We start from the raw sequence: 24,187 nt of genomic DNA on the forward strand, positions 1-24,187 counted from the left end.
AGACTACTAGTATGGTATACATATGCCCTAGGAGCAACTTAGGTAGTAAACTCCCATGAATTGTTTGTAATTTATCTTGTCCCTGGGCAGTTTCTTAGGAGTGGTTTCAGAAGCAAGATCTCTACTTCCTTCAGAATAATAAGGTAGGGAAGGAAGCCTCAAAACAAAGTGGCAATTTGGAGGCAGAGAAGGAATAAGGTAGTGGTGGGGAGGAAAGGGATAGCAAGCAGGTTCAGTTCAAGAACTAAAGGCAAAATCTTCATACTCATACCCTGTTTGAGTCCAAGAGGAAGCAGGAATGAGAGTAAGGGTAGGGCACATAATCCTTATTCAAGCTACCTGATATTTGAAAAGGAGGAGACATGGCCGGACGCGGTGGCTCACGCCTGTAATCCCAGCACTTTGGGAGGCCGAGGCGGGTGGATCACAAGGTCAGGAGATCGAGATCATCCTGGCTAACACGGTGAAACCCCGTCTCTACTAAAAATACAAAAAATTAGCCGGGCGCAGTGGCGGGCGCCTGTAATCCCAGCTACTCGGGAGGCTGAGGCAGGAGAATGGCGTGAACCCGGGAGGCGGAGCTTGCAGTGAGCCGAGATCGCGCCACTGCACTCCAGCCTGGGAGACAGAGCAAAACTCCGTCTCAAAAAAAAAAAAAAAAAAAAAAGAAAAGGAGGAGACATGAACACTTGAGTTAATCTTTTAGTGCTACTGAAATGACTACATAGTTAATCTGGAAGTTTAAGAGCTAACAAAGCTTCAAAGACAACCTGCTCTTTGTTGTAAAGTGGACTGAAGATGTTTCAAATAAAACTATATCCAAAAACTGGAAGTAAGAAAAGGGATCTCTTAGCAAATAGGAATCTAGGTGTAGAATTTATACACATATATATATATTTTAAAGTATAAAATTGAGAAAGTATGTACAAAAAAACCATCCTAAATCTTAGAAAGGAGACATAAAAAAAAGGCCGTGGAAAGGCTGGGGAGTATGTGGGTGGATGCCTAGCAGTTGGAAGAATGCATATTGCCCAACTGCCCAGCAGCCAGCACGAGAATATCTTTCTTCTCCTTGTGGAAGCGCAGCTCCTTGCCTGCCAGTCGGGCTTCATCCAGCTCCCGCTCAGTAGAGGCCAGCTCTCTAGACAGTGCCCCCGGCACACTCTGCTCCCGGCTCACCCAGTCCAAGGCCATTTGGTGGCGAATATCATCATCCAGGGCCCGGTGCGAATAATGAGCCAACACCTCCTAGTAGGGGAGGGGAATGTGAACATCACTGAGAAGGTTCATATCATACCACACTGACCCAACTGGGACTAAGAACTCAGCTTTAGAGACCTAACTGAGGTCAGCACCTAAGTTCTTCAAGGAGATTCTTAAAGGAAACTTCCTGGTAGGGGAAGCAAGATAGCCAAAAGAATCACAGCTAATATTTAAATAGAAAAGATTATAGGAATGAAGAGGGTACTTAGGTAAGGCTTTCAATATTCACAACCATAAGTCACAACAGACCTTATTTCTAACATAGTAACCACCTCAAAAGAGTCCACTGACAGATTGTGCTCCCCTCATTCCCCCCACTCATAAAATCTCTTACCTGCCGAGAGCATTGTCGTTCCCTCATGGCCTTAAGGCTGCCATTCCAGTGTAGCAGTTGAAAAACTGTCATTAGCTCCTGGGGGAAGAGGATAGGAAGTACCGGGACAGTGATTTTATATTGGGAGGTTACATCAGAATTACATGGGAAACCTTTTACAAAATGGATGTGTAGAAGCATCTCTCATCACTAACTCTGATAGGACTTTGGGGAAGAAAAATATTTATTTATTTAATTTATTTATTTACTTACTTACTTGAGACAGAGTCTTGCTCTGTCACCCAGGCTGGAGTGTAGTGGCGCAATCTCAGCTCACTGCAACCTCTGCTTCCTGGGTTCAAGCAATTCTCATGCTTCAGCCTCCCAAGTAGCTGGGATTACAGGCATGTGCCATCATAGCTAATTTTTGTATTTTTAGTAGAAACGGGGCTTTGCCATGTTGGCCAGGCTGGTCTCAAACTCCTGGCCTCAAGTGATCCATCCGCCTCAGCCTCCCAAAGTGCTGGGATTACAGGCGTGAGCCACCATGCCCGGCCAGGAAGGTATTTATTTTTGGAAAATATTGTAACAACCTTCTTTCCTTTCCAGTATCAATAAGTTAGGAATTAGTAGGAACCATTATATATTATAGTAGCAGGCTGACCCATGTTATTAGAGCCAGGGAAGTACATGGGAAAGTACCTGGAACTCCAACATTGATTTGCCCTTGTTGGATTCCAGCATGAATCGGAAGGCACCAATCCCTGTATTTGGGTTGTCAGCTTCCTCCCTGTTGCCCTGGTAGTAGAGGAACAGAAAAGACAAATAGATTTTCAACCAGGATTATCATCTCAAGCAGCACTGTCCAGTAGAAATATAATGCAAGCCACATATTTAATTTAAAATTTCCTCTCTGCCACATTAAAGTAAAAATAAAGAGTTAAGTCCAGGTGCAGTGGCTCATGCCTGTAATCCCAGCACTGTGGGAGGCCAAGGTGGGCGGATCACTTGAGGTCAGGAGTTTGAGACCAGCCTGGCCAACATGGTGAAACCCTGTCTCTACTAAAAATACAAAAATTAGCCGGGTTTGGTAGTGGGTGCCTGTAAATCCCATCTACTCAGGAGGCTGAGGCAGGAGAATCACCTGAACCTGGGAGGCAGAGATTATAGAGATCGGGCTACCGCACTCCAGCCTAGACAACAGAGCGAGACTCTGTCTCAAAAAAAAAAAAAAAAAAAAAAAAACCAGGTAAAATTAATTTTAATAATATATCTTATTTAAACCAATATGTTCAAAATATTATTTTCCAGCTGTAGTCAGTATAAACATTATTAATGAAATATTTTACATTCTTGTACTGAGTTTCTGAAATGTGGTATAAGTGTGGAAATTCTGGGTAGCACTGTGGTCTCCTGGACATTGGCCTATTGTGTCTTCTATTGGTTATGTAATCCTGCAGGGTTAGAATTAAGACACACTGTTCTGCATTCAAGCCTAGTATGTAAAAAAACCAATACAGCATAGAAGTTAAGAGCATGGACTGCAGCTCCTACAAATAGCATGGCCTTGGTAAAGTTACTTAACCTCTCTGTTCTGCAGTTTCCTCTTCTGTAAGATGAGAATAATCATAGAGCTACCTTAAATGATTGCCTTGAGAATTAAATAAAATTTTAAATTAAAAATAAAATAAAAATTCACTTTTTTTTTTTTTTGATACAGAGTCTCACTCTGTCGCTCTGTCGCCCAGGATGGAGTGCAGTGGTGCGATCTCGGCTCACTGCAACCTCCGCCTCCTGGTTTCAAGTGATTCTTATGTCTCAGGCTGCAGAGTAGCTAAGACTATAGGCATGCGCCACCACGCCCAGCTAATTTTTTTATTTTAAGTAGAGACAGGGTTTCACCATGTTGGCCAGGCTGGTCCTGAACCCCTGACCTCAGGTGATCTGCCTGCCTCTGCCTCCCAAAGTGCTGGGATTACAGGCATGAACCACCGTGCCCGGCCCAGCATTTACATTGTATTAGGTATTATAAGTACTCTAGACATGATTTAAAGCATTCATTCAGGAGGATGTGCATAGGTTATATGCAAATACTGTACTTTTTTTTTTTTTTTTGAGACTGTGTCTCATTCTGTCTGTCACCCTGGCTAGAGTACAGTGGATGGTCACTGCAGCCTCGACCTCCCCGGGATCAAGTGATCCTCTTGCCTCAGCCTCCCAAGTAGCTGGGATCACAGTCAGGTGCCTCCATACCTGGCTAATTATTTTATTTTATTTTATTTTATTTTATTTTATTTTATTTTATTTTTGAGACGGAGTCTCACTGTCACCCAGGCTGGAGTGCAGTGGCACGATCTCGGCTCACTGCAAGCTCCACCTCCCGGGTTCACGCCATTCTCCTGCCTCAGCCTCCTGAGTAGTTGGGACTACAGGCGCCCACCACCACGCCCGGCTAATTTTTGTATTTTTAGTAGAGACGGGGTTTCACCGTGTTAGCCAGGATGGTCTCGATCTCCTGACCTCGTGATCCACCTGCCTCGGCCTCCCAAAGTGCTGGGATTACAGGTGTGAGCCACCGCACACGGCTTTATTTTTTTTTTGTAAAGATGAAGTCTCTTTATGTTGCCCAGGCTGTACTGTGCTATTTTATATGGAGGACTTGAGCATCCTTGGGTTTAGGTGTCCTCGAGAGATCCTAGAACCAATCCCACACAGATCCCAAAGGAAGACTATAGAACCATAATTTTTTTTTTTTTTGAGATGAAGTCTCACTCTGTCACCCAGGCTGGAGTGCAGTGGTGCGATCTCCGTTCACTACAACCTCCACCTCCTGGGTTCAAGTGATTTTCCTACCTCAGCCTCCCACGTAGCTGGGACTACAGGTGTGCACCACCATGCCTGGCTAATTTTTGTATTTTTTAGTAGAGATGGGGTTTTGACACATTGGCCAGTCTGGTCTCGAGCTCCTGACCTCAAGTGATCTGCTCACCTCAGCCTTCCAAAGTGCTGGGATTACAGGCATGAACCTCAGCGCCCAGCCAGGAACCATAATTGCTTTCTTTATTATTTTTATTTTTTATTTTTTTGAGACAGGGTCTCACTTTGTCACCGAGGCTGGAGTGCACTAGTGCAATCTTGGCTCACTGCAGCCTTTACCTGCTCACTCAAGTGATACTCCTGCCTCAGACCCCCAAGTTGCTGGGACTACAGACGCATGCCTCCATACCTAGATAACTGTTTGTGTTTTTTGTAGAGATAGAGTTTTGCCATGTTGCCCAGGCTGGTCTCCAACTTCCAACTCCTGAGCTCAAGTGATCTGCCCGCCTCAGCCCCCCAAAGTGCTAGGATTATAGGTGTGAGCCACCACACCTGGCCTAGAACCGTAATTTCAATAACGATGAATTTAGTTATTTATTTTTTGAGACAGAATTTTGCTCTTGTCACCCAAGCTGGAGTGCAATAGCACAATCTCGGCTCACTGCAACCTCCGCCTCCTGGTTCAAGTGATTCTTCTGCCTCAGCCTCCCAAATAGCTGGGATTACAGGCGCCTGCCACCACACCCAGCTAATTTTTATATTTTTAGTAGAGGCGAGGTTTCACCATGTTGGCCAGGCTGGTCTTGAACTCCTGACCTCAGGCAATCCGCTCACCTCAGCCTCCCAAAGTGTTGGGATTACAGGCGTGAGCCACTGCGCCCGGCCAACAATGAATTTAGAGCCCATGATCAGATAAATACTGCAAATCCTATTTTCCATAATCCACAGTTTCTTTTCTTTCCTTTTTTTTTTTTTTGAGACAATCTCACTTTGTTGCCCAGGATGGAGTGCAATGGAATGATCTCAGCTCACTTAAGAGTCTCTTTTAACCCTCTGAGTAGTGGATTACAGGATGTGCCACAATGCCAGTAATTTTTGTTTTTTTTTTTTTTTTTTTTTGACAAAGTCTTGCTCTGTCACCAGGCTGGAGTGCAATGGCGTGATCTCGGCTCACTGCAACCTCTGCCTTCTGGGTTCAAGTGATTCTCCTGCCTCAGCCTCCCAAGTAGCTGGGACTACAGGTGCACACCACCACACCTGGCTAATTTTTTTTTTTTTTTTTTTTAATAGAGACAGGGTTTCACCATGTCAGCCAGATGGTCTAGATCTCTTGACCTCGTGATCTGCCCGCCTCGGCCTCCCAAAGTGCTGGGATTACAGGCATGAGCCACCGTGCCTGGCCAATTTTTCTATTTTTAGTAGAAATGGGGTTTTGCCATGTTGGCCAGGCTGGTCTCGAACTCCTGACCTCAAGTGATCTGCTGGCATCCACCCCACAATGTGCTGAGATTACAAGTGTGAGCCATCACGCCTGGACCTGTTTCATTTTATAATACCATTAGGTGACCTAAAAGTAGCAAATGTACTTTCCAAAAAATTTTAGCTGGCTTTTTTTTTTTTATTTGGTTTGGATTAATATAAAAATGTTTTCATTCCCTGCAGATGCTGTTGATTGGGGCAAAGAATAATGGGAGAAAAACAGCTGGGTCCTAAATAACAGAGGGAAACCAACTTTTTTTTTTTTTTTTTTGAGACGAGACAGAGTCTCGCTCTGTCACCCAGGCTGGAGTGTGGTGGCGCGATCTCGGCTCACTGCAAGCTCCGTCTCCCGGGTTCACACCATTCTCCTGCCTCAGCCTCTCCCAGTAGCTGGGACTACAGGCGCCCGCCACCACGCCCGGCTAATTTTTTGTATTTTTAGTAGAGACGGGGTTTCACCGTAGTCTCGATCTCCTGACCTCGTGATCCGCCCGCCTTGGCCTCCCAAAGTGCTGGGATTACAAGCGTGAGCCACCGCGCCCGGCCAGGAAACCAACTTTCAATAAAGTATTCAACAACTAATCCACAAAGCAGATAACTGAAGTAATTTGGCATATGTAAGTACATCTTTTTTTTTTTTTTTTTTTTGAGGCAGAGTCTTGCTCTGCCACCTAGGCTGGAGTGCAATGGCACAATCTCAGCTCACTGCAACCTCTGCCTCCCAGGTTCAAGCAATTCTCCTGCCTCAGCCTCCCGAGTAGCTGGGATTACAGGCGCCCACCACTGTGCCCAGCTAACTTTTGTATTTTTAGTAGAGATGGGGTTTCGCCATGTTAGCCAGGCTGGTTTCAAACTCCTGGTCTTAGGTGATCCGCCTGCCTCAGCCTCCCACAGTGCTGGGATTACAGGCATGAGCCACCGCACCTGGCCTGTAATTACATCTTAATTAAATGCAAATAGAACAGATACTTGGTCTATCAATGAATTTGTGGAGAGGAAGGAAGATGGCAGTGTTAATTTCTAAGATGTAACTAAATTAAGTCAACTTGGGTTCTAATCTTGGCGTGACCGCTTACTAGTTATATCATGTTAAGCAACACTTCACTTCTGTGTTTTTAGTCTCCTCATCTGTAAAATAGGGGTAATAATAGTACTTATACCTCATAGGATTGTTGTGATGATCAAATGAGGTAAAACGCATATAAATCCCCTAGAACACTCCGTGCCACAGGTAAATCAATTAGGATTAATTATGGTTTTTTTTTTTTTTTTGAGACGGAGTCTCACTCTGTTGCCTAGGCTGGAGTGCAGTGGTGCCATCTCGGCTCACTGCAAACTCCGCCTCCCGGGTTCAAGCCATTCTCCTGCCTCAGCCTCCCAAGTAGCTGGGACTACAGGCACCCCCCACCATGCCAGGCTAATTTTTTTTTATTTTTAGTAGAGATGGGGTTTCACCGTGTTAGCCAGGATGGTCTCGATCTCCTGACCTCGTGATCTGCCCGCCTCGGCCTCCCAAAGTGCTGGGATTACAGGTGTGAGCCACCGCGCCCGGCTAATTATGGTTATTCTTATCATCATCATTTGAAAGAACAGTTGTAAATAAAGAGAGTAAATAAATTATCCTCCTTGTTCCTAAAAAGACATTTTGTTATAAAAGGGTTCTTTATCAATAAGATGAAGTAATGGAGGCAGGAGACAAGTGACAATAAAAAACAGTCTTATAAAAAAAGAACAGCAGAAATGAAGGTCTTAACCCAAATTAGCAAAAGCAAAATTCAAGCTCAATTTTCATTTTGGAATAGCTCTACAATTCTGTAAATCTGCAATTAAAGGTTTCTAGATACCAAAGAGACACAATGAAAGAGACAAAACAAGAAAAAACACATAAACACAGATATAGAATTAGAGACTGAGACATGTGGAGCACATGACACAATAGACTGACAGAGAATAAATCAAAAGAACAGAGAGGTGGACCAGAAAGAAAACAAGAATTCATGCTCTGTTTCACAGTAATTTACGACTTCCCAAGCAGCCAGTTCTCCCATCTCCCACTCTCCTTCCTTCCAGCTCCATACAACTTACATTGAAAGATGCCAGGGCCTCAGAGACACTCTTCTCGATGAACTCATCAGTGATTCTTCGGGAAGGATGTTCATTAAACACAGAATTCATTAGCGCAATCTTTGCAGCACTCCTCCGGGCCTCAGCTTTTGTGGGGCAAAACTAGGCAGGGGAGAAAGAGTGAGAATATGTGTATTTCTGCATATGAGAGAGAGGAATGAACAGTGGGAGGGAAACACTTCAGATAGAAAACACTTGGACGCTCTTTGGATAAATCAGTTGTGTTCAACACACTCTCCAAGGTTTTTATGGTAAAGTGGTTGGGATGTTTGGAAACATAATTTTGATTCAACATCCTGAAGTCATTAACGAACTGGGAGAGGGCTGTAGCTCATACCAAACTGAATGCAGAACGAGGAAGGCTGCTTAAGTCAGCATATAATCACTGGACATGAAAAATACCCCTGTTTAGGCTGGGCGCGGTGGCTCACGCTTGTAATCCCAGCACTTTGGGAGGCCGAGGCGGGCGGATCACGAGGTCAGGAGATCGAGACCATGGTGAAACCCCATCTCTACTAAAAATACAAAAAATTAGCCGGGCGTGGTGGCGGGCGCCTGTAGTCCCAGCTACTCGGAGGCTGAGGCAGGAGAATGGTGTGAACCCGGGAGGCGGAGCTTGCAGTGAGCCGAGATTGCGCCACTGCACTCCAGCCTGGGCGACAGAGCAAGACTCCATCCTCCATCTAAAAAAAAAAAAAAAGAAAAATACCCCTGTTTAAACTGTCGACAGAATTAATTACTCAAAAGTCAGATTCTGGCTGGCTTAACAGAAATCTGTATCTTGTTCTGTGGACAGGTAAGGTTTTTTGGATTCCTCTAGATAACCCAAGATTAGAACCAAAGCTGTGTCTAGGGTGGTTCTACAGAGGAGGCCACTGGTCTCTATCAGAAGCACCCATCTTGGAATCTTGGACTTCATTTTTAGCTGTGAGCAGGCATTTTCTCAAATAATGTAGTGAGCCAAAAGAGCTATCTCTGAGAAGGATTTAAGTCTGAAGAAGGAATTTATAGACTTCTTTTTTCCCCCCAGTGGAAACAAAGAGGAGAGGAGTAACTAAGGGAAGGAAAGCTGACTTAAGAAGGAAAAAAATAAAAATTCATGGTTTTTTTTTTTTTTTTTTTTTTTTTTTGAGACGGAGTCTCGCTCTGTCGCCCAGGCTGGAGTGCAGTGGCGCAGTCTCGGCTCACTGCAAGCTCCGCCTCCCGGGTTCACGCCATTCTCCTGCCTCAGCCTCTCCGAGTAGCTGGGACTACAGGCGCCCGCCACCACGCCCGGCTAATTTTTTTGTAAAAAATTCATGTTTTTATATTGTATCCAACATAGGTATCATAGAACAAGTCTGATCTGCAGAAGTCTCAAAATTATTCAACTTCAGATCTCTAGCCACCATAGTATTCCTTTATAATTCATCTTTATTGGCTGTCTCAAAGGCCTCTTTGCCCTATGTCATTTATGAGTAATTAGAGGAAAGGAAGAAAGTAATGTTGCAGTTTTTAGAAGTAGACCAAGGCCGGGCTTGGTGGCTCACACTTGTAATCCCAGCACTTTGGGAGGCCAAGGCAGGAAGATTGTTTGAGCCCAGGAATTCAAGACTAACCTGGGCAACATAGCAAGACCCCTGTCTCTACCAAAAAAATAAAAAATAAGTAAGTCAGACATGGTGACACGTGCCTGTAGTCCCAGCTACTCAGGAGGCTGAGGCAGAAGGATCACTTGAGCCAGGAGTTCCAGGCTGCAGTGAGTTATGATCACACCACTACACTCCAGCCTGGGTGACAGAGTGAGACTCTGTCTCTAAAAGAAAACTTAAAATAAAAAGTAGACCAGGGGTTGGGCATGGTGGCTCATGCCTGTAATCCCAGCACTTTGGGAGGCTAAGGCAGGAGGATCACTTGAGGCCAGGAGTTTGAGACCAGCCTGGGCAACATAGTGAGATGCCAACTCTACAAAAAATTTAAAAATTAGCTGGACATGGTTGTGGTGCACACCTGTGGTCCCAGCTAATCAGGAGATTGAGGTGGAAGGATCACTTGAGCCCAGGAGTCAAGGCTGCAGTGAGCTATGATTGTGCCACTACACTCCAGCCTGGGCAACAGAGCACAACTCTGTCTTAAAAAAACAATAAATAAGTAGACCAGGATGTGTTTAGTACTTAAGCATCCCTACTATCAATAATTCCTAATTTCTATTAACTGACAGGCTCTCTGAGACAGCATATGAAGCTTGGTAAGTCCTAAGTCTTCCCAGTGCTTCAATTTGTCTGTTTCTATTTGTCTATTACTAGCTTGCTGGCCTGCTCTATAGTACTGTTGCTTAAAAAGTCATCTGTGAAGAAAACCAGCAGGAGAAATTTCACCTGCCAAAGCGGATAAAGAGGTATAAACTCAAACCCATCTTGAATTTGAGCAGTTATGGATATGCCCTTGCTCAGTGTATCAGACTATGAACACCCAGCCCATGTTCTAATCTAGCTTCAGTTATTGCACCCTGCCCCTGGCCGGGCAAGATGGCTCACACCTGTAATCCCAGCACTTTGGGAGGCTGAGGTGAAAGGATTGCTTGAGCTCAGGAGTTTGCAACCAGCCTAGGAAACATGGCAAAACTCCATATCTACCAAAATTACAAAAATTAGCCAGGCATGGTGGCACATGCCTGCGGCCCCAGCTACTCGGGAGGCTGAGGTGGGAGGAAGATCACTTGAGCCCACAAAGTTAAGGCTGCAGTAAGCCATGATTGTGCCACTGTACTTCAGTCTGGGTGACAGAGTGAGGTCCTGTCTCAAGAAAGGAAAAAAAAAAAAAAAGGTGGGCGAGGTGGCTCATACCTGTAATCCCAGCACTTTTGGGAAGCTGAGGCAGGCAGATCACCTGAGGTCAGGAGTTCAAGACCAGCCTGGCCAACATGGCGAAATAATACAAAAATTAGCTGTGTGTGGTGGCGGGAGGCAGAGGCAGGGAGAATTGCTTGAACCTGGGAGATGGAGGTTACAGTGAGCCGAAATCACACCACTGCACTCCAGCCTGGGCAACAGAGCACGACTCTGTCTCAAAAAAAAAAAAAAGTTTAGGCTAAAAGGCCAAGAAAGACAATTCTACTCTTTTCAAAAATAACAGAAATCAAATTACTATAATGTTTCAGTTATGGGCATCATCATAAAATTTTCAAGTCATTCAACAATGTAATGAGGTGGGAAGAAGAAGGAAAGATCAGCCAGGCACGGTGGCTCACGCCTGTAATTCCAGCACTCTGGGAGGCTGAGGTAGGTGGATTGCATGAGGTCAGCAGTTGGGCCAACATGGCGAAACCCCGTCTCTACTAAAAATACAAAAAATTAGCTGGGCGTGGTGGCAGGTGCCTGTACTCCCAGTTACTTGGGAGGCTGAGGCAGGGAGAATCGCTTCAACCCGGGAGGCAGAGGTTGCAGTGAGCTGAGATTGGGCCGTTGCATCCAGCCTGGGCAACAGAGCGAGACTCTATCTCAAAAAAAAAAAAAAAAAAAGAAGAAGGAAAGATCTTATTCTCTTAGAAGTGAAAGCATAGGCTTGGCGCGGTGGCTCACACCTGTAATCCCAGCACTTTGGGAGGCCAAGGCAGGCGGATCACAAGGTCAGGAGATTGAGACCATCCTGGCTAACATGGTAAAACCCTGTCTCTACTAAAACTACAAAAAAAAAAAAAAATTAGCCAGGCGTGGTGGCATGCGCCTGTAGTCCTAGCTACTGGGGAAGGTGAAGCAGGAGAACCACTTGAGCCCAGGAGGCGGAGGTTGCAGTGAGCCAAGATCGTACCACTGCACTCCAGCCTGGGTGACAGAACAAGACTCCATCTCAAAAAAAAAAAAAAAAAGTGAAAGCATGAACGTTTGTCATCTTGGGTATATATTTATTTCTCTGAAATGACTGAAGTTCTTTTTTATTTTTTTTTTTGAGCCAGAGTCTCACTCTGTTGCCCAGGCTAGAGTGCCGTGGTGCAATCTCAGCTCACTGCAATCTCCACCTCCCAAGTTCAAGCAATTCTCCTGCCTCAGCCTCCTAAGTAGCTGGGATTACAGGCGTGCACCACTACGCCCAGCTAATTTTTGTATTTTTAGTAGAGATGGGGTTTCACCATATTGGTCAGGCTGGTCTCAAACTCCTGACCTCGTGATCTACCCGCCTCGGCCTCCCAGAGTGCTGGGATTACAGGTGTGAGCCACTGTGCCCGGCCTGAAATGACTGAAGTTCTAAGGGAAAAAATTTCATCACCTGATTTGAAATGAAGCTTCCTTAGGACTGCTTCTGTTTGAGGCAGAAACTAAGCTGCAATGGCACTCATTCATGCAACAGACATATTATTTGCCTACTATCTGCTAGGCACTAAGATGGGTGGTAGGATTTAACAAGAAAGAGGACAGACACAATCTTTGCCTCCATGGAACATAGTCCACTAGGAGAGACAAACAATTATGATATGTTGTAATAAGTGATATGATAGGGGAAGTTCAAGGTGCTATGCAGACAGACAGTAGGGCCTTTAACCTTGTCTAAGGGTTACACAAACCATATGGAAAACAGAACAAAGGTGTTTATTATTTTCTCTAAATTCCATTTCAGACTTTTAAGTTGACATTTCAGAAGGCTGCCTCCCTGTCTGCAATGTAAAAAATCCATCTTTGATGACAATATTCATACTAGTCCATAATTTCTCACTACTACCTCATAATGGCAACCATTCTTTTCATCATCATAGGTATTTCACACAATTGTAGAATGTTAGTAGTAGAAAAGACTTTAGAAATAATCTAACCTATCTCCTTCATGTTATAGATGGGAAAAGTGAGGCCCAGAGATTTGCCCCATTGATATTCAGAGGAATGTGAATTTGGATCTCCTAACTCTTAGATGAGTACTGTTTCCACCATACATAGTCCCTCCGATTTGACCTCTTAGAGAACTCCAACATTGCTTTCTTTAGTAATTGCCTATGTAAAAGTACTGGAGGCAAGGAATATTGTTCTATATCCTCAATAAGAGATGGAAGAAAGTTGGAATGCAATAACTGAAGCCAGACTGGAACATGGGTTGGATGCTGGTAGTAGGATATACTGAGCAAGGGGATATTCATAACTGCTCAAATTCAAAATGGGTTTGAGTTTTTGAAAGGAAAGCATGCTACTGAGGTTCTACTATGGTCAAATTGGCCTCAGATGCTTGCCAGAATAATTTTCCCAGAATTGCTTTAGGTCCTCAAATATATTTCAGGCAGTTTAATGGCCAAAGTGGTGGAGAAAGCCATTACTAACATCTAAGCATTTACCTTTGCTACTGCCACCTCACAACTCTTACCTGGAAACTCCCAAAGCAACTTCCCCCAGGCAGGGTGACATAGCAGACATAAGGAGGGCTGTTGGAGGGAACCATCTCATAAACCACTAAAGCCCCATTCTTTAAGTCAGCACCACGGGACTGCTTCATCTGCCAGAATTCCTGAAGTGCCTCCACCACATTCACTACAAAAGAGAAGTAGTTAAGTTCAGCAATGAATGAGAACATCTCCAAGTGGTGCTATACTTCAATACAGTACCTGTAACCTGTACCTACATTAAGAGTCTGCCCCTTAGCTCCCTACCTATCATCATTTAAAAGCATTTAAATTAATAAACCTAGACTGCGATTAAGTTAATTTGCCTAGAAAGACCAGAGTATGCCCGCCCTCCTCCACCACTTTTCTGGTTCACATTTTATTTTATTTAAATTTTTTTTCACTCCCACCTCCAATCTGAATAGTTCACATTTTAACTTAGTCCTAGAATAACTTAAATATTGAAGGCAGAGTTCCCAATGTCAGCAGACCATTATCACTGCCTGATGAAATACAAGCAGATTATTCCACAATTGGTTAGCTGGCCCAGGATGATAATAACCACCACAATAAGTGCTAACATGTATTGAACACTTACTGTATGTCAGGCATTTCTGTAACTGCTTTATGTGTTTAATCACAGCAACTTTATGAAGCAGATATTTTTACTATCCATATTTTACAGATGAGGGAAATGAGGTATAGAGAGGTTAAATAACTTGCCCAAGGTTATGCCAGCAGAAAGTAGCAGTTTGAGTATTCAAACTCAAGCAGTCTTGGTTCCAATGAATATTCTTATATGCAATACTGCTGGCTCAAGGAAATATAGCCCTAATAACCATTCTTGAGCCTGTGCTTCTAGTGAGCACATCCATTGCCAGATTCCTTTTCCAACCCAGAATACTATGTATATACTATGAGTGAGAGAAGCCAGGGCATGGGGGTGGGAGAGAAAACCCTTTTGAGGCTTTACCTGGGTATAAATGATTTTTGGAGGAACCATATGGTGAGATGCGAAGCAATGCAATGGGAAGCAATTGGAGGACTTTAAAAAGAAGCACTCCTCCATGGGGAGGTCTCTCATGCTCCTTCACATCTTGCTAGGTATGCCAAGATTGCAAATCCCTGACTGCTCTTTACTTGGGCTATTTTTCAGGACTGTGCTTGCAGCAAGAAATATTGAGGGATGAGGTACTATCTTCACTCAGATAAAGAACACGCTTGCTTCAGCTTGTTGCAAAATGGCAAGTTCCCCAAGCTGTGAGTTCTATAAGTGTTCCTCTGTTGTGAAGCAACCCACGGCCTATGCAAGTATCTACCTGAGACCTCTGCATTGGACTTGGGAGGAGGCAAGGAGAACTAATATAAACATGATGCTCATGCTGCTTGCTGTGCTATGAATGATAAATTCCTTTGTCTCTAATCTCAGTCTCTTGACTTCTGCCAGCACCCATGAAACAGTAAATGGCTAATTTATTAGTTGTAGGTAGGCTAAAATCAAACTCCAGACCTGACATTGTATTCTAGAAGACTTCCTCTCATCCCCTACATTTTCCTTATGTAGCCTACAGTGTAAAGAGGGAAAGAGATATTAACCAAATCTCAAACAAATGTAAAATTGCAGCTGTGATCAAGTTCTATAAAGGAGTGACAGATGTCGGAGTATCTGACCTAGTTAAGAAGGTCAAAGAAAGCTACCCTGAGGAGGCAATATCTAAGTTCAGGTATGACTAGGAATTCACTGGGCAAGAGGTGAGAGGACAGTGTTCTGAGCGTAAGGAACAGCATGTTCAAAGGCTCGTGACGGCAGGGAACATGATGAATAAAGGGAATTAAGACCATATGGCTATGAAAGAGTGAGTGAGGGGAAGTGTAATGCAAGATGAGGTTGCAAGAGGAGGCAGTAGTACAGTTTTAAGAAAGATTTGGGCCGGGCGCGGTGGCTCACGCCTGTAATCCCAGCACTTTGGGAGGCCGAGGCGGGCGGATCACGAGGTCAGGAGATCAAGATCATCCTGGCTAACACGGTGAAACCCCGTCTCTACTAAAAACACAAAAAATTAGCCGTGTGTGGTGGCGGGCGCCTGTAGTCCCAGCTACTCTGGAGGCTGAGGCAGGAGAATGGCGTGAACCCAGGAGGCGGAGCTTGCAGTGAGCTGAGATTGCTCTACTGCACTCCAGCCTGGGTGACAGAGCGAGACTCCGTCTGAAAAAAAAAAAAAAAGAAAGAAAGATTTGGCTAAGTCAGTGAAAAGTCCTCATGCCAAAGGAATCCCATATCTCACCAGGATCTGCCTGTGTTAATACCCCTGATGTGCTAGGTCATTGGCTGGGAGCAGCCTACAGGAAGCGTGGTTCCTTCAAATGTGGTTATGGATGCAAATGTGCAACTTTGTGGTGCAAATGTGGTTGTGGATGACCCAGAGTGGGCAGTGGCTGAGGCTGTTAGTCATGCTCCCTGCAGCAGGCAATGAGAACTGCACATTTTCATGGCTGTCATATACACGTTAGCAGAACTTTGAGCACTTAATAGGTACATGGCATCATTCTAAGCATTGGGCATGAAAAGAATAACACACAGTTCCTTCAAGCAAGGAATTTATTTTATTTTTGAGTTGGAGTCTCACTCTGTTTCCCAGGCTGGAGTGCAGTGGCGCAATATCGGCTCACTGCAACCTCTACCTCCCGGGTTCAAGCAATTCTTCTGTCTCAGCCTCTTGAGTAGCTGGGATTATAGGTACATGCCGCCACGCCTGGCTAATTTTTGTATTTTTAGTAGAGACAGGGTTTCACCATATTGGTCAGGCTGGTCTCAAACTCCTGACCTTAGGTGATCCACCTGCCTCGGCCTCCCAAACTGCCGGGATTACAGGCGTGAGCCACCGCGCCCAGCAAGCAAGGAATTTGAAATCAGTGGCCAATAATACATTATCTCGTCTGCTCTGCGAATGAAACAAACACCGATGTACTAGCCTGAGTTGGAGAAGCAGCATAAACTCTTTTTGAGAACCTACATTTAACTGACTTTTAAGAATGCTCATTTTTCTATTAAAAGACAGCATGAGAGCACATGTCATTAGGACCTCCTGAGGCTCTGTCATGGGCAAAAAAAAATTAAAATTAAAATTAAAAATTAAAAAAAAAGATCCAGCATGAAAAGAAAACTCTTTCCCTCCGCTGGTTTTGGCAGGGCTCTTCAAAGGTCAATACTGACCAGAAAGCTCAGCCATCTTTGTTCTTTCCATGAGATCTTTTCAGCTTCAGTTTCCTCTTTGAGACAGTTTAGCACAATGCACTGGGTGACAGCTCTCTTGACATGCACACAACAGGGAGAATACTGGAATAAAGAGGAAGAGGAGGAGACCACCATAATTGAGAAGGTCCTATTAAAAAGCATATGTTCAGTCTCTATCCAGTTAAACATTTCTTCGCACAGACTAGAGAATCATTTTTTAATGATTACTCAAAGCCAAGGGACATGGGGAGTCTTGATTTTAGAAATGTGAGTATGAAATGATAATTGGGCAAAGTGGTCAAGAAAAAGGCAACTAATTGTGATCTGCACTTGAAAATGCTTCTAGACTTATTCATTTTTAGAGCTGGAAGGAACTTTAGAGATCATCTAGTCCAACGCTGGCTAAGAAAGAACAGAAGACTTGTTTGAGGTCACATAGCTATGACAGAGTTGGGGCATGAATCTAGATTTCTGGGGGCCAATATTCTTTCCAATTTGGGAATCTTAACCCAGGCTCCAAGGTCCAGTCTGTAGCTGAGCTTCATGGAGGTTCACAAGCTTCCTAAAACTGTTAAGTAAAATTATGTGTGTGTCTGTGTGCATATGAGTATTTGTGCATGTGTATGTGTGGAGCACTCACATTTTTTATCGTATTTTCGGTGAGGAACCATGGATATAATGGTTTACATACGGATGGCTAAAGAACAGTGAGGTGGGAGGGTAGGAATAACTGAGATACACACATCTGATAATTGTTTTCTCAAAGTCCCTCACAAGAAAGACCAAGATAGGAATATTTCAGTGCTTATACCCTGCTGTTAAATAACAAAAAAGAGAAATCGTTTTCAGCCAAAATAAAAACTTTTTTTTTTTTTTTGAGACAAAGTCTCGCTCTGTCGCCCAGGCTGGAGTGCAGTAGCATGATCTTGGCTCATGGCAACCTCCACCTCCAAGGTTCAAGCAATTCTCCTGGCTCAGCCTCCCAAGTAGCTGGGATTACAGGCGCACGCCACCACACCCAGCTAATTTTTGTATTTTTAGTAGAGACGGGGTTTTGCCTTGTTGGCCAGGCTGGTCTTGAACTCCTGACTTCAGATGATCCTCCCACCTCGGCCTCCCAAAGTGCTGGGATTACAGGTGTGAGTCACCGCACCTAACCTAAAACATTTTTTTTTTTTTTTGAGGCAAGGTCTCACTCTATCGCTGAGGCTAGAATTCAGTGGCACAATCACACCTCACTGCAGCCTTGACTTCCTGGGTTCAAGTGATCCTCCCACCTCAGCTCCCTGAGTGGCTGGGACTACAAGATGCATGCCACCATGCCTGGATAATTAAAAAAAATTTTTTTGTAGAGATGGGGTCTCACTATGTTGCCCAGGCTGGTCTCAAACCCTAAGGTTCAAGCAATCCTCCTGCGTTGGCCTCCAAAATGTTGGGATTACAGGCATGAGCCATTGTGCCTGGCCAGGATAAAAATATTAAAACAATATATGAAACTACAGTAAAAATTTTATATCATAAGGATAAATACAACCTTGCCAGAAAGGTAATTAACAAAAATAAAAGAAAAAAATAGTAAATACAACTTTGTGGTGGGGAAGCAGGAATAAAGAGATAATGAAATTAAGAGGTGAGTAAAAAGATTCTCCTTGATCATATAGGATGGGGAGAATAGACTGACTCTATTCACATTATTATGGAAGATAGGGAAGCTGGTTAACAATAGTTCATCTGTTTCCTATTTCAATGTTTAGAAGGTACATCTGCCCCTAAATAGCCCACAGTGCACAGTCTCTTTGGAAGGAGAGACTGCAAAGTAACAGTGACTTTGGGAGGGGACTCTGGTAGACTGAATAATGCCACCTGCCAAAATGTCCATGTCTTAATCCTTGGAACCTGTGAATGTCACTTTATCTGGCAAAGACTTTGGAGATGAGTTTAAATGACCTGAGATGGGGAGATTACCTAGATTATATAGGTGGGCCCTATGTGCATTCACAAGTGTCCTTATAAGAGGGAGGCAGGATGGGCACATTGACTCATGCCTATAATTCCAGCGCTTTGGGAGGCCAAAGCAGGATGATCACTTGAGGCCAGGAGTTCAAGACCAGCCTGGGCAACATCATGGGATCTCATCTCTACAAAAAAAATTTTTTAAATCAGCCAGGTGTGGTGACATGCACCTGTAGTCCTAGCTACTTGGGAAGCTGAGGCGGGTGGGAGGATCACTGGAGCCCAGCAGTTCCAGGCTGTGGTGAGCTATGATTGCACCACTGCAGTCCAGCCTAGGCAACACAACGAGATTCCATTTCTTAAAAAAAAAAAAAGGAGGCATATTTGATGAAGAGGAGGAGTCACGGAGGCAGAGATTATAGTGATACAGCAATAAACCACGTAATAAACCAATGTCAGCAGCCACCAGAAGCTGGAAGAGGCAAGGAGTGAATTCTCCCCTAGAGCTTCTGGAGGGAGCACAGCTCTGCCAACACCTTGATTTTGGCCCAGTAATACTGATTTTGGACTTCTGGCCTCCAGAACTATGAGAGAACAAATTTCTGTTGGTTTAAGCCACTAAAGTTGTGATAATTTGTTACAGCAGCCACAGGAAACTAATATAGGAACTAATCCAGCATTTCCAAAAATTGGAAATATTCAGCCCAACCCATTTAACTCCAGTCTTACAGAAAAGAAGCTATCTGTGATTCTGAGGAAAAGGAACAACTAAATAGAAAATACTACACAAAATTCATTTGTTCAACTTAGTGAAATAACAGGGGCAAAATCTCCAATCATGCAGCCATATTGTAACATAAAAGGATAGCAATACTTCCAAAACAACAGGTTTGAAGAGGGAAATGTAGCAATTACAGAGCAAGGAAAGTGAGTTACTCGATCCTGCCAGTTTAGAGATTGCCAGATGTCAAACATGAGAAAGAGACTATATGCCATAGAAAAAAAGGGTGCAAAGGAAATGGCAATGCAGAACAATACCTATCATTTGCAGTTTCCAAAGCATTTCCAAATGCACAATAGTAGCAGCCACACTGAGTACCATGTGCTGCATGCTTTATATTCGTTGTCTGATTTAATCCACACAAAACTATCAGGATAAGTATTATGATACCCATTTTACAAAAAGTAAGCAAGTTAAGGAACTGAATCTAACCAGGATTTAGAAACAATGTTTGTTTGGCTCCAAAGTCAACCCTCTTTGTATTGGGCTGGCCTGCTTTATTACACCATTAATCTTTATACATGCTCTGTAATGTGAACTGTGAACTCCAGCAAGATAGGGACTAAATACCTGCCTTGTCCACCACTGCATCTGGTGATCAATAAATATTTGGTATATGAATGAAGAGAACAGATGAAGCATAGAGAGATTAAGCAACTTCTCCAAGATCACACAGCCAACTATTTGACAGGGCTAGGTCCTCTGATTACAAATCTCATGCACTACAAACTTATCAAGATCCTACAGAATACTGAGCTATGTGTGTATCTTGGGTAAGTGGGTGAGGGAGGCAGATAAAGGACAGGAAAGCTTTTTAAAATAAATAAGTAAATACATACATACATACATACATACATACATACATACATACTGATAGCCCACATGAGTGAAGGTAGATCTAAAGACTGGAAAAGGTGAATTTGGAGCATTCAGGAAGAAGATGAAGGATGTTAACTGAAGATGATGTGGTAAAGCATTGCTGGATGAGGGAATGAATTATCTAGGCAGAGGCTAAAGTACATTGTATTCAGGGGAATACAGCCGTTCCCCCAAATACCATGCCATCAGTCACAAGGGTATGTGAGTACATGCCAGTGGCAGCTTTGCCTAAGAATTGAAGCAGAATAAGTGATTCCATGTGGTAAAGGACTTCTGAGCCAAATGGGCAGAGATTCTGCTTGCCTGAAGCTGATCTGCCAGACTCTCCTAAAGTACTGGCTGGACACCCAGACTGGAAATGAGAAACTCAAGAATAATGAGAAAGACTGCGATGGGGGGTGGGGAGATAGGAAAGAAAATCACCACAGAGTCTGAAGCCTGACTAATTGCCCTTTGTCAGCACAATCCCCTTGTTCCCTCATTCTTGCTAAGGAAATGAAAGTTTTTACAGGATGCCCAGTTTAGGAGCCAAAGCAGAGGCTCTCCAGGTAACACAGACAAGAAAAAGGGTGTCCTCCTCTATAATTTTAATAAATGCCTGTAAGCTTCCAAGAGGAAGGCTTCAGATTTAGTGTGACCACTCAAGGCTACTCCTGTGCCCAGAGGCAAAGACCTTCCCTTGATCTTGACTTAGGGACTTGAAGCAGCAGTCTGCTAATAGCAGTTCCATCACATAGCCTTGTTAAATCTTGGGATTACATTGGAAAAATAATATTTCCTCATGAGTTTCAGATTCATCCATTTGTATCCCCAGCACCTAGCAGAGTTCCTGTCTTATAACAGGAGTTCAAATTGTATGAAGAACAAAGGCAAATTGATGATGAATGAATCATTAGGCACATACAGCAAAATGGCTCTAAAAATCTGTTTTCATAGCAATTTTTGGGTTTACATTATTAGGATTTAAGAGTGGGAAAAAGTGAAGCATGTTCTACTTAAGGAACTATGAACCAACAAATTTGAGATAATAATCATTTTTAGGTTATATGTCATTTGCAATGTCTCAGTTAATCCATATTGTAACCCTTGAAGAAACTGAAGCTCAGTGAAATTAAGTCCCTTCCCCAAAGATTTGGCTGGTAAGTGACAAACATCTCCAAAGCCTGTGTGTGCTCTTTTCACTAAACTTTCTTAAAAAAAGAAAATCTACAGAAAAGTCCTGTAACTTTTCTCTGTATTATTGTTAAACAGAAAGTTAAAGATATAGTCACTTCCAGGTCAGGCAGGACCTGGCCAAGCAGACAGAAGGGATGTCTTGTAAATTCCAGGCTTAAATCCTGTATTCCACACCCTTCACTATATATTCCTTATTACTTACACTATAAATCTGGAACTCAAACTCAGACAGGAAACTACACTAGTTAAACAAAAACAACAAAGAAAACCGTCACATCCCTCTTTCCAGAAATTAGACGAAGTTTTCTAACTGAAATAGAGTTTAACCTGGCACATTTCCACATAATTTAACATCGAAAGAGCCAAGGCCTGGGATTTATCCTCAGTTCCTGGGCAAGGGCCAGGAAAACAGAGCCAGACAGAAAGGCCGGAGTTGTGAGCCTCCATACTAAAAAAGATACCAAAGTAAGGTACTAAGCCACAGGAAGCTGGTGTGAGTTCAGTGGTACGGGTCCGGATTTAAATGCACAATTACTATGAGTGACTTGTGAAGGTACTACCTCGTTCCCCAGTAAATCTGAAGTTGCACTGACATTTCAGAGTGAAGGAAAGTAAGTAAAGAATTTAACAGTCAAGCTTAAGGAGCTGGAGCAAATTAACAGGTGAGTCCAGGAATTGCAGAGATCACAGAGGAAAGATTGAGAGGATATGGATGAGAAATTGGATCTGAAATAAAAGACAGGATCCCACACAATGGGGACTGGTTCTCAAAGGCAGAGAGACGTTAAGTTATTAAGCTGGAGGAGGAATTCCATTTCTAAAGGAGAAAAGCTTAGGAAGAAAAGAGGATCGTATCTGAAAAAGGGTCCCTAGAGAATATATTAATAACTCAGTAAAGGGGAGGAGGTAGGAGGCTTAAACGTGTGCATGAGTGTGTGCGTCTGTGCGTGTGCGTAGCCCAGAAGGAAACTCCCCAAAAGGAAATGCATGTGAGGGCTCCACGCCAGGAAAAGCGATCCGGAGGACTGTGGGAGCAAGGCTCCCTTACAGAGGGTGTCGCGCAGGAGGCCAGACCCGCAGACTCACCTCGGCCATAGCCCTGCGTGTGCTTGGCGAAGCTCCTCACCACGGCCTCCACGGCCTCTCGCAGCACTGCCGGGCTGCCGGCGGCGCCGGGGGGCAGGGGTAGTCCTGGGGCCCCAGACAGGAGCAGCGGCGGCGGAGGCGGTGCGGGAGGCGGCGGGGCAGGCGGGGGGCCCGCAGGGGGTGTGGCGGTGGTAGCCGCGGCCCCAGTCACTCCTGGCCGCAGCGCTCGGAGAGTGCCCCTCCCGCTGGTGCCCACACCAGGCTGCAGCCGCTGCGCTCGCATCGTCTCCATCCCGGCCGCCAATGGAGTAGCGCCCCGGAGCCTGCCAGCCTGCCGAGCTAACGGTCCCAACCACCCCAGTCAGCGAGCGCCTGGGGACTGAGGGCGGCGCCAGGGCCGAACCTTCAGTCAAGTGGGGGCGGGGACGAGCTAGGTTCCATGCCAATCACCAGTGACGGGGCGGGAGCTGGAGGGCTCCTGCTCCGCCATAGGCAAATTATTGAGGAGGGTGGAGATTCTGATAACCAATTGCAAAGAGAAAAAGCGTATCCTCTGAAAGGCAGACGCATAGCTTGGGCGCGTCTTTGGGAGTCCTGTGGCAAGCACTAGAGAGCAGGACAGAATCTTGGGGCGGGGCTTGAAGAAAAAAATGGGCCTAGATGCAAGATTGGGGAGGATTGCAGACAGAGTAGAGATCATTTTGTCCTACCATTTCATTTCACAGATTGTAGGTGAAGAAACTGTGGCTCAGAGAAGTAATTTGACTTGTCCAACATCACACGCAATGGGTGGTGGAGCTAAGGCAAGAAAGATACTGACATTTAATGAACATAAACTATGCAATGTACTGTAGTGCATGTCTTATTTACAATCACAATCACTAACTAGATTTTATTATTTTAGGGATAAGGAAACAGATGCTGAGGGAGGCTAGATAAATTGGCCAAAATTAAATAGCTAAGAGATGGCAAAGTGGAATTCAGAGTTTAAGCATAGGTGTTCTGATTCCCAATATTTTTATCTTTTTACTGTGCCACACTGTTGGGTAAATTTCTGATTTCACTTATTCTAAGTAGGGGAAGGGAATAAGAGAGAGTGGGATGGGCAAGTCTCTTTGCCTCCCATTAGAGTGAGAAAGAGTTAGGATACATGCAGAAAATTAGCAAACTGTGAAGTCCAGTTGGGGGAATTAAGAAAATTACCCTTGTTGGTATAACATGTCAGACTGGGTTCCTCTGATTACTTTGCACACACACACACTTGCACACATGCACACACACACACTATACATACCCTTTATCATGTGGTCACTAGGCCATTTTTACTTAGGTGAGATTATATTAACTGCTTCCTCCCATCTCTCCTACAGTGGCTCAGAAATCAAAGATGGGGAAATAGAGGCCAGAAGTAGAAGAAAATAAAAGAAACACACTTGGTGAAATGGAAATTAGACCCTGAATAAAAACTGTGAGTGGTCAAGAAATAGGAAGTTTGAAAAGGAGACAGTTAATCTACTGGGATATATCTGCTGATGATGGAGGGAGGAACTCTTTGTAGGAATCTTAAAGAATTCAAGGTTGGACATAGAGGAAACTGGAGGAAATGAAATCCTGTCAAATGCCTTAAAACCTTTAGGACACAGGCCACTTGCCTTTTCTCTATAGAAAAGTTGGTTTCTTGGAAAGAAGGTGGCTGGAACGGCTAAGTATCCCTTGGATAATTATAGCTATAAGTTAGTA

At 44.1% G+C, this 24,187-nt stretch overlaps 1 protein-coding gene across 2 annotated transcripts; it reads right to left on the minus strand.

The window, feature by feature from the left end:
• Window positions 1-871: 871 nt before the first annotated feature.
• Window positions 872-22,848, minus strand: LIX1L (limb and CNS expressed 1 like). Of its 2 annotated transcripts, XM_032151641.2 has the most exons (6): window positions 22,448-22,846; window positions 13,322-13,485; window positions 7,958-8,098; window positions 2,279-2,374; window positions 1,598-1,675; window positions 872-1,248 (listed from the first exon to the last, which is right to left on the minus strand). In XM_032151641.2, the coding sequence occupies exons 1-6, from the start codon at window positions 22,737-22,739 to the stop codon at window positions 1,006-1,008; spliced, it is 1,014 nt and encodes a 337-aa protein (XP_032007532.1). In that variant the 5' UTR covers window positions 22,740-22,846; the 3' UTR covers window positions 872-1,005. The 2 variants fall into 2 exon arrangements, with proteins under 2 accessions (XP_032007532.1, XP_058295341.1); XM_058439358.1 differs by lacking the exon at window positions 2,279-2,374 and having other exon boundaries at window positions 22,448-22,848.
• Window positions 22,849-24,187: the final 1,339 nt, after the last annotated feature.

The sequence above is a fragment of the Hylobates moloch genome, unplaced genomic scaffold (assembly GCF_009828535.3).
Source record: "Hylobates moloch isolate HMO894 unplaced genomic scaffold, HMol_V3 SCAFFOLD_5, whole genome shotgun sequence".
Taxonomy (NCBI): domain Eukaryota; kingdom Metazoa; phylum Chordata; class Mammalia; order Primates; family Hylobatidae; genus Hylobates; species Hylobates moloch.